This window comes from Ylistrum balloti, unplaced genomic scaffold (genome assembly GCF_031769215.1).
Source record: "Ylistrum balloti isolate Yb309-2 unplaced genomic scaffold, AGI_CSIRO_Ybal_v1 Utg371144, whole genome shotgun sequence".
NCBI lineage: Eukaryota > Metazoa > Mollusca > Bivalvia > Pectinida > Pectinidae > Ylistrum > Ylistrum balloti.
Window position 1 is genome coordinate 200,824 of NW_026782627.1, and position 14,773 is coordinate 215,596.

A 14,773-nucleotide genomic window follows, 5' to 3' on the forward strand; every position below is an offset into this window, starting at 1 on the left:
ATAAATAATGCATCCTAGTGCCTCACACAAGACAAAAGAACTAACCATTACTTAAATCAATAAGAAATATAGTAAAATTCAAACCAAATAAATCGGTGATTCATTCAAAATTTCAAAACACACAAATCTGTAGAGTGAAAAACTGCTGAGGTGACACAAAAATCTATAACAGGAGAAAATTGAGATCACGCGACGTATCAATCAGGTAACGAAAATTGAATGAGTTTGAATGAGGCAAAAATGCACACAATACACATTTAGGAGAAAATACATGGAAAACATGATCATGGTTATCAACTAAAATACAGAAATATTTCAAACAATTATGACAAACGTCCACCAAGAGGTGGCTACATAGGAAAGACTTTGTAGTCAGAGTTACACACACAGGTGGCGACACACACTGGAAAAGTGGTGCCGAAATGCTTACATCCTTTTTAACGTTGCATAATCTCCACTGTAAATATTGTCAACAAAACACATTATAAATTTGTACAATTTTCATTTCCACTATAAAAATTGTCAACAAAACACATTAAAAATCTGTACAGTACTCAGGTTAATAGGTGTAGGAGTTGTAACCTATGAAAACTTTCTATGAGCCAATATAAAATGGTCATGGTGATGGTCACGAGGAAAATTCACCCGTTATTTGTACATTTTCACTAAAAATTGGTTTTCTATTATTTAATTACTATATCCTTCTTATAAAGTATCACTAGTCACAGAAAATAAGTTTTTGCTTTATATCAAGATGGAAAACAAGATTTTTTGGGCACTTCTGTGGAAGATCAATTTTCCAGATTTGCTAAATATTGACTGAGACAACTCTATAATTATACTGATGATAAAGGAAAACACACTTATAATTGCTGACTCAGAAATCACACATTTCATAAGCCATTAGGAATATTGCTGTCTGCGCATTAATACATTGTGGCGAACTCTTTTTCTAGATATTAGAAAAACCATAAACCAAAAACAAAAACAAAAAAACAAGATTCATGATCCAGGTGCTAATGTAAAACTCAGGCTTTTATACATTATCAGGATAAAAATTCTATTTGAATTCCGATACAAAGAACTATTACTTCTAACAGGAACTGAGTTTTCTTTCTCAATCCAGTAAATTTGTTGTTTCCTTATGATGTACATTTACCAGTAGATATATAACTATACAGCCCAAAAAAAGTATTTCTAGTCAAATATATACATAATAAAGCATTTCATGCAAGCTATAATTCTCAAGTACCAATATACAATGAAGCAAAAGGTCTGACGTTAATTTTGATCAAGTGACTGTGTAGTGGCTTCAAAATATATATACTAGGACATCAGTTGTGAGTGAAAAAACCCTTATCAAGCAAGATTTTCAGGTAAATAGTACCAAACCCTAAATACCTTGTACATCAATATTTCTGTCAAATCTTCCTATGATATAGCAGCTACATCTTACATTTAGTATTCTTTAACTAAAAACCTTTGAAAAAACTGTTATCTTACGTCATAATCTTGGATTACTGATATTTGTTTTACAGTTATCTCCCTTAATCTTTCTTTGAAGCCTTCATTACACATTTTGAAATCAAAACTGCCATCAATTCACTCCAAATATACATGGAAAGACATATAGCATTAATCAGCAGCCTGGAAATTCTTTTGGAAAGGAGATCAATGTGTACCACTTTAAAAAGGTAGGATATCCCCTTCAGTATCATAATACTTAATGCATCAAAGTATATAGAAAATGCATAAAACATCATAGAACTGACAAGGGACCGCAAACAAATTCATGCTCCTGGATATCGTAATGATTGCATGCTCTATAGCTTACTGATACCATTAATCTATACATCCGTGATTGTATCTCCTGGTAAGGACATTGATACAACCTTTAAAATATTCAGCTGACAAGATGCTTTTATTGGGCCATAAATACCATAGGCTAATGTTTGAATACAAGTAAAGTGTCTGTATATTGTTCTTACTTCAGTGGAGCTGTGAATGGAGAACTGTAAATAGGTATTATGTATGTGAATATGAACATCAAAACTTGTCTTAGAAGGAATTATGACTCATCCTTATTTTAAACCCCTACTAAACCCAATACAATGATTCTTTACAGACTCCAATTTGTATTAAATAATTTTCGATCATGTATCATATTGGCTTTGTAGCTATGTGGTAAGTAATCCTACCTTCCCTCGGAGACAAATTCAGCCTTCCCTTAGACCACTAACAGTGTCCAGTTCTATTCTTTTTTATCTATACAAGTGTTTAGTTCTATCCTTCATTCGACCTCCAATAGTGTCCAGTTCTATCTCCCTCTGACCACTAACAGTGCCCACTTCTCTTCCTATGACCTATAACAGTGTCCAGTTCTATCCTTCAATCAACCTATAACAGTGCCCAGTTCTCTTCCTATGACCTATAACAGTGCCCAGTTCTCTTCCTATGACCTATAACAGTGTCCAGTTCTATCCTTCAATCAACCTATAACAGTGCCCAGTTCTCTTCCTATGACCTATAACAGTGCCCACTTCTCTTCCTATGACCTATAACAGTGTCCAGTTCTATCCTTCAATCAACCTATAACAGTGCCCAGTTCTCTTCCTATGACCTATAACAGTGCCCACTTCTCTTCCTATGACCTGTAACGGTGCCCAGTTCTCTTCCTATGACCTATAACAGTGCCCACTTCTCTTCCTATGACCTCTAACAGTGCCCAGTTCTCTTCCTATGACCTATAACAGTGCCCACTTCTCTTCCTATGACCTGTAACGGTGCCCAGTTCTCTTCCTATGACCTCTAACAGTGTCCAGTTCCATCCTCCCTATGACATCTTAAAGTGTCCAGTTCCATCCTCCCTATGACCTATAACAGTGCCCACTTCTCTTCCTATGACCTCTAACAGTGCCCAGTTCTCTTCCTATGACCTATAACAGTGCCCACTTCTCTTCCTATGACCTGTAACGGTGCCCAGTTCTCTTCCTATGACCTCTAACAGTGTCCAGTTCCATCCTCCCTATGACATCTTAAAGTGTCCAGTTCCATCCTCCCTATGACATCTTAAAGTGTCCAGTTCCATCCTCCCTATGACATCTTAAAGTGTCCAGTTCCATCCTCCCTATGACCTCTCACAATGTCCAGTTTGATTTCCCAGCATAGATTAATCTTATTCAGAGTGTTGACAGGAACAAGTAATTTGCAATGACTTACCCTAATGTCAAAGTATATATGTGCTGACCAGCTCAAGGGCACATTATTGACCAGACCAAGGTCACAAAATTGACTACACCCAAATCAAAGTCGGTCACAGCACTGAATCAACCCACACCTGGGTAATATATTAACAGAACAAAGGTCACAATATTGACTGGACCAAATCAAGGTCAAATATTAACTAAGCCCAGACCAAGGTCATAGCAATGACAGGACCATGAAGACCAAAGTCACAATACTGACTGGACCAAATCACAGTCAAACTTTGACTGAATCTAACTGTCAAACACTGTTTGAACATACATGAAGGCCACACATTCACTGAAACTCAACCAAGATCAGGATGATCTGGATAAATACAACATAATAGAGCCATTTACAACAACCTGTCCAAGGTCAGAGTATTGAACAACCTACAAGCAATGGTGTTAATAGCATATTTCTTCAAATAAAATACTGAAAAGTAATAGTTTTGTTAACACTGAGAAGCCAAAATACTACTGAGAATGATGTGACAGCTGTTTCTAGATACTCACTTTTTCTTGGTGAAGGGGTGCTGTTTAGCCTGTACCAGTAATTGTTTGTAGTGATCAGATCTTAGGTAACGTGCATAACTGTCCTTCTTCATTAAGTTATAGATATGTTCTTGAGCTGGGTCATACGCATAACGTCTGTAAGATAAAACAGTTTGAGATAAAAACTACAACATTAAACAATTTCTTCTTCAGTATAATGTTTTTTTTTCCTCCTCTGCTGTATCTTAAGGGTAGTTTCTGTTACAATGTATATACAAGAGTTCCTCGGAACTGTATGTGTCGCCTGCATAAAATGTCACGGTCACCCAGATATTGAACTGGATGTGCAACGATCAACCATAAAGTTGTAATACCAAACTTCATTTCTATAACTTGAAGCATAAAGGGAAAACTGCGCAAAGCAATATTCCCAGGAAATTTTCTAAATTGAAAGGGGCATAACTCTGCCAAAAAGAGTCACAGACAACCGGGAATCAAACTTAATCTGTACCCTTGCAACAAGAAGACATATACCAAATTTCATTTTGATAACTCAAAGCATTACCAAAAAAAGTCCAGAAAGCTTTCGTACGGACGACGCTGTGTGACAACGGACAAAGTGATCCCTAAGTGTCCGCCAGCTTTGCAGGCGACACAAAAATACACAAAATTCTTTCTTATTTGCTACCATAATTTCAAAAACATCAATTTCAAATCTTTTATTTCATGAAAAATGAGCATTGCAGGAAAAAATAATGAATTTAATTGAGTGATATACGATGTAATAATGTCTAACCTTCGGGGACCAAACTTCTCCTTTAAATTTTTATGTACTTGTTCCATGGTTTTAGAATCAACATTAACCTCACAGGTAGATCCCTTCTCTAGAAATTCTCTGAAATAAGATACAACAAGTTGTTATAATAGTTGTTTGCAAAATTTTGAATTAATTTGAAAGACTTCAAAGAACCAATATGAATACACCTTTTCTAAAAATGTCCTTATATAATTAATCACTTCTAGTCATTATCAGAGATATTTTAATACAAGTGTTTACACTTGCGAAGTTTAGTCTTGCTTATCCCTATGTGTGTATTTATCAATATTTACACAGGATGATTGATAGATTCTTGTCATTACTAATATATATACATGATATTAACTTACATCCCTAATCTTGATAAAATCAGGGTTTTAATATGAAGAGACATACCAGACATCTGAGATAATGATACATGATAAACGAAAATGTCTAATAATTTGCTGAACTATTTTGTTGCCTATAATGTCATCAATGACATCAAAGTGGTGCAACCTATTTTTTCCATTATAACATTGCTGTTTAGATGAACTTACCATTGTACTAAATGCTGGGTGTAAGGTACCGTATGGCTGGTTATTTTCACTATTTCAGGGTACATTACATAATTTTAATCCGTGAAATAATGATGTGTGCATTAGATGACCTTTAACACCAAGATCACAAAATTTTAGAAAGTTAAAATATGATTTGGTCCTTTTAGAAAGAAACTAACGGTAATTTTGACCTATGGAAATAACCATGCATACTGTAATTTGTTTTTTAAATGTTTTATCAAATTTGTAATTGTCAAAAAGAAATGTACATACTGTTATTTTCTTTGTGTACATGCATCAAGGTGTATTTACACTGAGGTAGCTATTTATTTTATTTTGTACATAGTAACCATTCTTAACTGTTATGTTGTGTTGACACTACAGTTAACCACAATTTTTTATATTATTTCTGAGTATCATACTTATAAATCCGATCCATACGGTCCTTGAGTTCCTTATATGGGCAATCCTTGAGTTTTTCTACTTCGTTCCAGAATCGTATATTTTCCTGGCTGTATTCTTTTTCTAAATACTTCTCAAATTCTGACAATCCAGTTTGATCCGAGACAAGTTCGTAAAAGCTGAAGCTCCACTTCTTTACCCTCAATTCCGTAGGACTTGCAACCCTACAGCGACAACACACATATATCAAACAAATTCACTACATTTAATAAAACAACAGAAGTATAAAATTGTCCAAACACCCTACAGGCACAATACATACATTACTTCAACCAAGGAACCTACACAAACAACAAATACGTCAACTGAGCCTAGATATTTTAACATACAAGCCTACACACACAACAAATATATCAACCATACCTGGATATTTAACCAACAAACCTTCAAACACAACAAATACGTAAATAGGACCTAGAAATTTAACCCACAAACCTACACACACAACAACTATGTCAATAGGACCTAGATATTTAACCCACAAACCTTCACACACTACAAATACGTAAATAGGACCTAGAAATTTAATCCACAAACCTACACACACAACAAATACGTAAATAGGACCTAGAAATGTAACCCACAAACCTACACACACAACAATATATCAATTGGACCTGGATATTTAACCCACAAACCTACACACACAACAATATATCAGTTGGACCTGGATATTTAACCCACAAACCTACACACACAACAATATATCAGTTGGACCTGGATATTTAACCCACAAACCTACACAAACAACAATATATCAGTTGGACCTGGATATTTAACCCACAAACTTACACACACAACAATATATCAATTGGACCTAGATATTTAACCCACAAACCTACACACACAACAATATATCAATTGGACCTAGATATTTAACCCACAAACCTACACACACAACAATATATCAATTGGACCTCGATATTTAACCCACAAACCTACACACACAACAATATATCAGTTGGACCTGGATATTTAACCCACAAACCTACACACACAACAAATACTTAAATAGGACCTAGAAATTTAATCCACAAACCTACACACACAACAAATACGTAAATAGGACCTAGAAATTTAATCCACAAACCTACACACACAAAAAATACGTAAATAGGACCTAGAAATTTAACCCACAAACCTACACACAACAATATATCAATTGGACCTCGATATTTAACCCACAAACCTACACACACAACAATATATCAGTTGGACCTGGATATTTAACCCACAAACCTACACACACAACAATATATCAGTTGGACCTGGATATTTAACCCACAAACCTACACACACAACAAATACGTAAATAGGACCTAGAAATTTAATCCACAAACCTACACACACAACAAATACGTAAATAGGAAATAGAAATTTAACCCACAAACCTACACACAACAATATATCAATTGGACCTCGATATTTAACCCACAAACCTACACACACAACAATATATCAGTTGGACCTGGATATTTAACCCACAAACCTACACACACAACAATATATCAGTTGGACCTGGATATTTAACCCACAAACCTACACACACAACAATATATCAGTTGGACCTGGATATTTAACCCACAAACCTACACACACAACAAATACGTAAATAGGACCTAGAAATTTAATCCACAAACCTACACACACAACAAATACGTAAATAGGACCTAGAAATTTAACCCACAAACCTACACACACAACAATATATCAATTGGACCTGGATATTTAACCCACAAACCTACACACACAACAATATATCAGTTGGACCTGGATATTTAACCCACAAACCTACACACACAACAATATATCAGTTGGACCTGGATATTTAACCCACAAACCTACACACACAACAATATATCAATTGGACCTGGATATTTAATGAAGGAACCTACACAACAAATATATTAACCAGATACATATTATAAAGTCTGTAGATTAATTTTATCTCAGAGCTTTTATTTTCACAACAAACTTGTAACATGATTGTAATAAAAACTATAGTGAATGAAAACTTTGTAAATACTAACAGCAAATTCACTTCATTGATGAAAATTTACCACTGAACGTATCTTACAGGGATTTGTTAAGTTCCCACAGAGTAGAGTCATCTGTGATCCAAGGGTTGCTAGGCTGGGCAGCACTCGGCTCAATAAATGGATCATATTCATGGTACTGGTTCCATCGGGTACAATAACTGGTAAACAAAAAAACATTCAACATATTTACTGCTAAACAAAATCAACCCTGGGAAAAAACCTCACGATCAGCCAACAAGTAAGGGTAGTCAGACAGTGTTACTGAAGTGTCACTGCTGAAATAGGGGCAACTTCATATATTTTTTATTCTATCCCACATTTAATCAATTAATTTAATAATTACTTGTGATCAGACACAAATGACAGTACTGAAATCAAATTAGAAAAACTTGGCGAGGATAAAATCTAATATACAGTCGGAACTCAATCGCCAATTTGGAGTGTCACATGTAGGATCATCAATAAAATCACTCCTCACCACCCCAAATAAACCTTCACAGCTTTCAGCTGTTACAGTGAATAGAAACGTTTTTTTTTTACACAAATTTAAATATTCAATTAGGAAAAAGTTAATACAGTTAATACATAAATAACAACAACAACGAAAATAAAATTATATACCATTCAAATGCTTTGGAAAATTTCATCCTCGGCCTATCCATGGACTTTTTGAGGAAAGAAATCTATAAAAAGAAATGTACACACTGCATAGATTTATAGACATACATTGGATAGTGTGTAGGATTAGATCCGAGAACCTTAAGTGTCTTAAAAAGTCATCTGAATTTTAACATAGACTTAAAACGTAAAAACATTGAAATATATAGATACTCTTAGTTTATGAAAACAACTCACAAAGCTTCTGTATACAACAGAAAACAACTCACAATGCTTCTGTATACAACAGAAAACAACTCACAAAGCTTCTGTATACAACAGAAAACAACTCACAATGCTTCTGTATACAACAGAAAACAACTCACAAAGCTTCTGTATACAACAGAAAACTCACAAAGCTTCTGTATACAACAGAAAACTCACAAAGCTTCTGTATACAACAGAAAACAACTCACAATGCTTCTGTATACAACAGAAAACAACTCACAATGCTTCTGTATACAACAGAAAACTCACAATGCTTTTGTATACAACAGAAAACAACTCACAATGCTTCTGTATACAACAGAAAACTCACAATGCTTCTGTATACAAAAGAAAACAACTCACAATGCTTCTGTATACAACAGAAAACTCACAAAGCTTCTGTATACAACAGAAAACAACTCACAAAGCTTCTGTATACAACAGAAAACAACTCACAATGCTTCTGTATACAACAGAAAACAACTCACAATGCTTCTGTATACAACAGAAAACTCACAATGCTTTTGTATACAACAGAAAACAACTCACAATGCTTCTGTATACAACAGAAAACTCACAAAGCTTCTGTATACAACAGAAAACAACTCACAAAGCTTCTGTATACAACAGAAAACAACTCACAAAGCTTCTGTATACAACAGAAAACAACTCACAATGCTTCTGTATACAACAGAAAACTCACAAAGCTTCTGTATACAACAGAAAACTCACAATGCTTCTGTATACAACAGAAAACTCACAAAGCTTCTGTATACAACAGAAAACAACTCACAAAGCTTCTGTATACAACAGAAAACTCACAAAGCTTCTGTATACAACAGAAAACTCACAAAGCTTCTGTATACAACAGAAAACAACTCACAAAGCTTCTGTATACAACAGAAAACTCACAATGCTTCTGTATACAACAGAAAACTCACAAAGCTTCTGTATACAACAGAAAACAACTCACAAAGCTTCTGTATACAACAGAAAACTCACAAAGCTTCTGTATACAACAGAAAACTCACAAAGCTTCTGTATACAACAGAAAACAACTCACAAAGCTTCTGTATACAACAGAAAACTCACAAAGCTTCTGTATACAACGGAAAACTCACAATGCTTCTGTATACAACAGAAAACTCACAAAGCTTCTGTATACAACAGAAAACAACTCACAAAGCTTCTGTATACAACAGAAAACTCACAAAGCTTCTGTATACAACAGAAAACTCACAAAGCTTCTGTATACAACAGAAAACTCACAAAGCTTCTGTATACAACAGAAAACTCACAATGCTTCTGTATACAACAGAAAACTCACAAAGCTTCTGTATACAACAGAAAACAACTCACAATGCTTCTGTATACAACAGAAAACTCACAAAGCTTCTGTATACAACAGAAAACTCACAAAGCTTCTGTATACAACAGAAAACTCACAAAGCTTCTGTATACAACAGAAAACTCACAATGCTTCTGTATACAACAGAAAACAACTCACAAAGCTTCTGTATACAACAGAAAACTCACAAAGCTTCTGTATACAACAGAAAACAACTCACAAAGCTTCTGTATACAACAGAAAACAACTCACAAAGCTTCTGTATACAACAGAAAACTCAAAATGCTTCTGTATACAACAGAAAACAACTCACAAAGCTTCTGTATACAACAGAAAACACACAAAGCTTCTGTATACAACAGAAAACAACTCACAAAGCTTCTGTATACAACAGAAAACTCACAAAGCTTCTGTACACAACAGAAAACTCACAAAGCTTCTGTATACAACAGAAAACAACTCACAAAGCTTCTGTATACAACAGAAAACAACTCACAAAGCTTCTGTATACAACAGAAAACTCACAAAGCTTCTGTATACAACAGAAAACTCACAAAGCTTCTGTATACAACAGAAAACAACTCACAAAGCTTCTGTATACAACAGAAAACAACTCACAATGCTTCTGTATACAACAGAAAACTCACAATGCTTCTGTATACAACAGAAAACTCACAAAGCTTCTGTATACAACAGAAAACTCACAAAGCTTCTGTATACAACAGAAAACTCACAAAGCTTCTGTATACAACAGAAAACTCACAAAGCTTCTGTATACAACAGAAAACTCACAAAGCTTCTGTATACAACAGAAAACTCACAAAGCTTCTGTATACAACAGAAAACTCACAAAGCTTCTGTATACAACAGAAAACTCACAAAGCTTCTGTATACAACAGAAAACTCACAAAGCTTCTGTATACAACAGAAAACAACTCACAAAGCTTCTGTATACAACAGAAAACAACTCACAATGCTTCTGTATACAACAGAAAACTCACAATGCTTCTGTATACAACAGAAAACTCACAAAGCTTCTGTATACAACAGAAAACTCACAAAGCTTCTGTATACAACAGAAAACTCACAAAGCTTCTGTATACAACAGAAAACTCACAAAGCTTCTGTATACAACAGAAAACTCACAAAGCTTCTGTATACAACAGAAAACTCACAAAGCTTCTGTATACAACAGAAAACTCACAAAGCTTCTGTATACAACAGAAAACTCACAAAGCTTCTGTATACAACAGAAAACTCACAAAGCTTCTGTATACAACAGAAAACTCACAAAGCTTCTGTATACAACAGAAAACTCACAAAGCTTCTGTATACAACAAAGTCTTATTTCTATTGTATGGATTGATGTATAATGAGCAATCAGACTTCCTGTACAAATGAAATTCTTCTGATTTACATAGAATTTTTTCTCACCTCCTGTCTGTACCAGTCTTTATTCTTCTTTTTCCGAGCCATCATCTGGGTTGGATGTATATTCCTCTTTGGTCCCTCTTCCAGGCAATTCACCTGGGATTTCTGTAACAGAATTAAGACTGTCAGTAACACAAGCATTATGGAACAATAGGCTGTGCTTTTATCATATAGACAAACACAAAAACAACACTTATTATACCACAAATAGTTGATGCTACTTGATAGAATCTGCACTCAAGTGTAAGCTTCGATAAACATCTTTTGACACAACTACATTTAATACATATTTTATGTATTATCATGTTTTTCCATTTTTTCAATTGTCTTGCTTAAATTCACTGTTATGAATCTACTTTCTTAGGCTTTTAATTTTGATAAAAAACAAGAGGCCCAAGGGCCTTAACAGTCATCTGACTATAAGGACCTATATATGAAAGAGGCCAAACAGTCTTAAAATAAATAGCTTGACAACTACACAAATGCCTTTCCCTCACCTATTGCTTGTTGAAAAAGAAATTTTAAGATCTCAACTCACTTAACCAGAGAGATCTTGAATATAGGTCAAGATCAATTATTTGTACAAATCTGTAGCCCTTCATCCACTTTTATTAAAGAACCAATATCATGTACAGGTGTCAATCTTTTGTTAATCTGTATGTAAGAAGCAGATGTACAGGTGTAGAGGTGTGTTGTGATCCTATGTGAAGAGGTGTGCTGTGATCTGTATGTACAGGTGTAGAGGTGTGCTGTGATAATCTGTACACTGTGATAATCTGTATGTACAGGTGTAGAGGTGTGTTTGATCTATGTATGTACATGTGTAGAGGTGTGTTGTGACAGGTGTAGAGGTGTGCTGTGATAATCTGTATGTACAGGTGTAGAGGAGTGCTGTGATAATCTGTATGTACAGGTGTAGAGGTGTGCTTTGATAATCTGTATGTACAGGTGTGCTGTGATAATCTGTATGTACAGGTGTAGAGGTGTGCTGTGATAATCTGTATGTACAGGTGTAGAGGAGTGCTGTGATAATCTGTATGTACAGGTGTAGAGGAGTGCTGTGATAATCTGTATGTACTACAGGTGTAGAGGTGGGCTGTGATAATCTGTATGTACAGGTGTAGATGTGTACTGCGATAATCTGTATGTACAGGTGTAGAGGTGTACTGTGATAATCTGTATGTACAGGTGTAGAGGTGTGCTGTGATAATATGTATGTACAGGTGTAGAGGAGTGCTGTGATAATCTGTATGTACAGGTGTAGAGGAGTGCTGTGATAATCTGTATGTACAGGTGTAGACGTGTGCTGTGATAATCTGTATGTACAGGTGTAGAGGTGTGCTGTGATTCTATATATGTACAGGTGTAGAGGTGGGCTGTGATAATCTGTATGTACAGGTGTAGAGGAGTGCTGTGATAATCTGTATGTACAGGTGTAGAGGTGTGCTGTGATAATCTGTATGTACAGGTGTAGAGGTGTGCTGTGATAATCTGTATGCACTGGTGTAGAGGTGTGCTGTGATAATCTGTATGTACAGGTGTAGAGGTGTGCTGTGATAATATGTATGTACAGGTGTAGAGGTGTGATGTGATACTATGTATGTACAGGTGTAGAGGTGTGCTGTGATAATCTGTATGTACAGGTGTAGAGGTGTGCTGTGATAATCTGTATGTACAGGTGTAGAGGTGTGCTGTGATAATCTGTATGTACAGGTGTAGAGGAGTGCTGTGATAATCTGTATGTACAGGTGTAGAGGTGTGCTTTGATAATCTGTATGTACAGGTGCTGTGAGGTGTGTTGTAATCTTGTGATTCTGTGTATGTACAGGTGTAGATCTGTGTGTGATAATCTGTATGTACAGGTGTAGAGGTGTGTTGATAATCTGTATGTACAGGTGTATGTACTGTAGGTGTAGAGGTGTGTTGTGATCCTATGTATGAGTGTGTGCTGTGATAATCTGTATGTACAGGTGTAGAGGTGTGCTGTGATAATCTATGTATGTACAGGTGTAGAGGTGTGCTGTGATAATCTGTATGTACAGGTGTAGAGGTGTCCTGTGATAATCTGTATGTACAGGTGTAGAGGTGTGCTGTGATAATCTGTATGTACAGTGTGTGTGCTGTGATACAGGTGTAGAGGTCTGTATGTACAGGTGTAGAGGTGTGCTGTGATAATCTGTATGTACAGGTGTAGAGGTGTGCTGTACAGATAATCTGTATGTACAGGTGTGGTGTAGAGGTGTGCTGTGATAATCTGTATGTACAGGTGTAGAGGAGTGCTGCGATAATCTGTATGTACAGGTGTAGAGGTGTGCTGTGATAATCTGTATGTACAGGTGTAGAGGTGTGTTGTGATCCTATGTATGTACAGGTGTAGAGGTGTGCTGTGATAATCTGTATGTACAGGTGTAGAGGTGTGCTGTGATAATCTGTATGTACAGGTGTAGAGGTGTGTTGTGATCCTATGTATGTACAGGTGTAGAGGTGTGCTGTGATAATCTGTATGTACAGGTGTAGAGGTGCTGCGATAATCTGTATGCACTGTGGTGTATGTACTGTGATAATCTGTATGTACAGGTGTAGATGTGTACTGCGATAATCTGTATGTACAGGTATGTATGTACAGGTGTAGAGGAGTGCTGTGATAATCTGTATGTACAGGTGTAGAGGAGTGCTGTGATAATCTGTATGTACTGGTGTAGAGGTGGGCTGTGATAATCTGTATGTACAGGTGTAGAGGTGTGCTGTGATAATCTGTATGTACAGGTGTAGAGGAGTGCTGTGATAATCTGTATGTACAGGTGTAGAGGTGTGCTGTGATAATCTGTATGTACAGGTGTAGAGGTGTGTTAATCTGTGTAGGTGTGTCCTATGTATGTACAGGTGTAGAGGGGCTGTGATAATCTGTATGTACAGGTGTAGAGGTGTGCTGTGATAATCTGTATGTACAGGTGTAGAGGTGTGATAATCTGTGTAATCTATGTATGTACAGGTGTAGAGGTGTGCTGTGATAATCTGTCTGTATGTGATAATCTGTATGTACAGGTGTAGAGGTGTGCTGTGATAATCTGTATGTACAGGTGTAGACTGGTGTAGAGTGTGTATGCACTGTGATAATCAGGTGTAGAGGTGTGCTGTATGTACACTGGATAATCTGTAGAGGTGTAGAGGTGTGCTGTGATTCTATGTATGTACAGGAGTAGAGGTGGGCTGTGATTCTATGTGTGTACAGGTGTAGAGGTGGGCTGTGATTCTACATATGTACAGGTGTAGAGGTGTGCTGTGATCCTAAGTATGTACAGCTGTAGAGGTGGGCTGTGATTCTAAGTATGTACAGGTGTAGAGGTGTGCTGTGATAATCTGTATGTACAGGTGTAGAGGTGTGCTGTGATAATCTGTATGTACAGATGTAGAGGTGTGCTTTAATAATCTGTATGTACAGATGTAGAGGTGTGTTGTGATCCTATGTATGTACAGGTGTAGAGGTGTGTTGTGATCCTATGTATATACATGTGTAGAGGAGTGCTGTGATTCTA

General features: G+C 36.1%; 1 protein-coding gene across 1 annotated transcript in view; it reads right to left on the reverse strand.

Annotated features, from left to right (window-relative positions):
* Positions 1-14,773, reverse strand: part of LOC132561055 (regulator of G-protein signaling 7-like) — a 77,499-nt gene that overhangs the window by 9,706 nt on the left and 53,020 nt on the right. Inside the window, exons 8-13 of the mRNA XM_060225775.1 lie at positions 11,241-11,342; positions 8,216-8,277; positions 7,633-7,752; positions 5,516-5,719; positions 4,534-4,632; positions 3,759-3,893 (exon numbers count right to left, since the gene is read on the reverse strand). Coding sequence (XP_060081758.1) covers positions 3,759-3,893; positions 4,534-4,632; positions 5,516-5,719; positions 7,633-7,752; positions 8,216-8,277; positions 11,241-11,342 — 722 coding nt within the window. The remainder of the gene's footprint in view (positions 1-3,758; positions 3,894-4,533; positions 4,633-5,515; positions 5,720-7,632; positions 7,753-8,215; positions 8,278-11,240; positions 11,343-14,773) is intronic.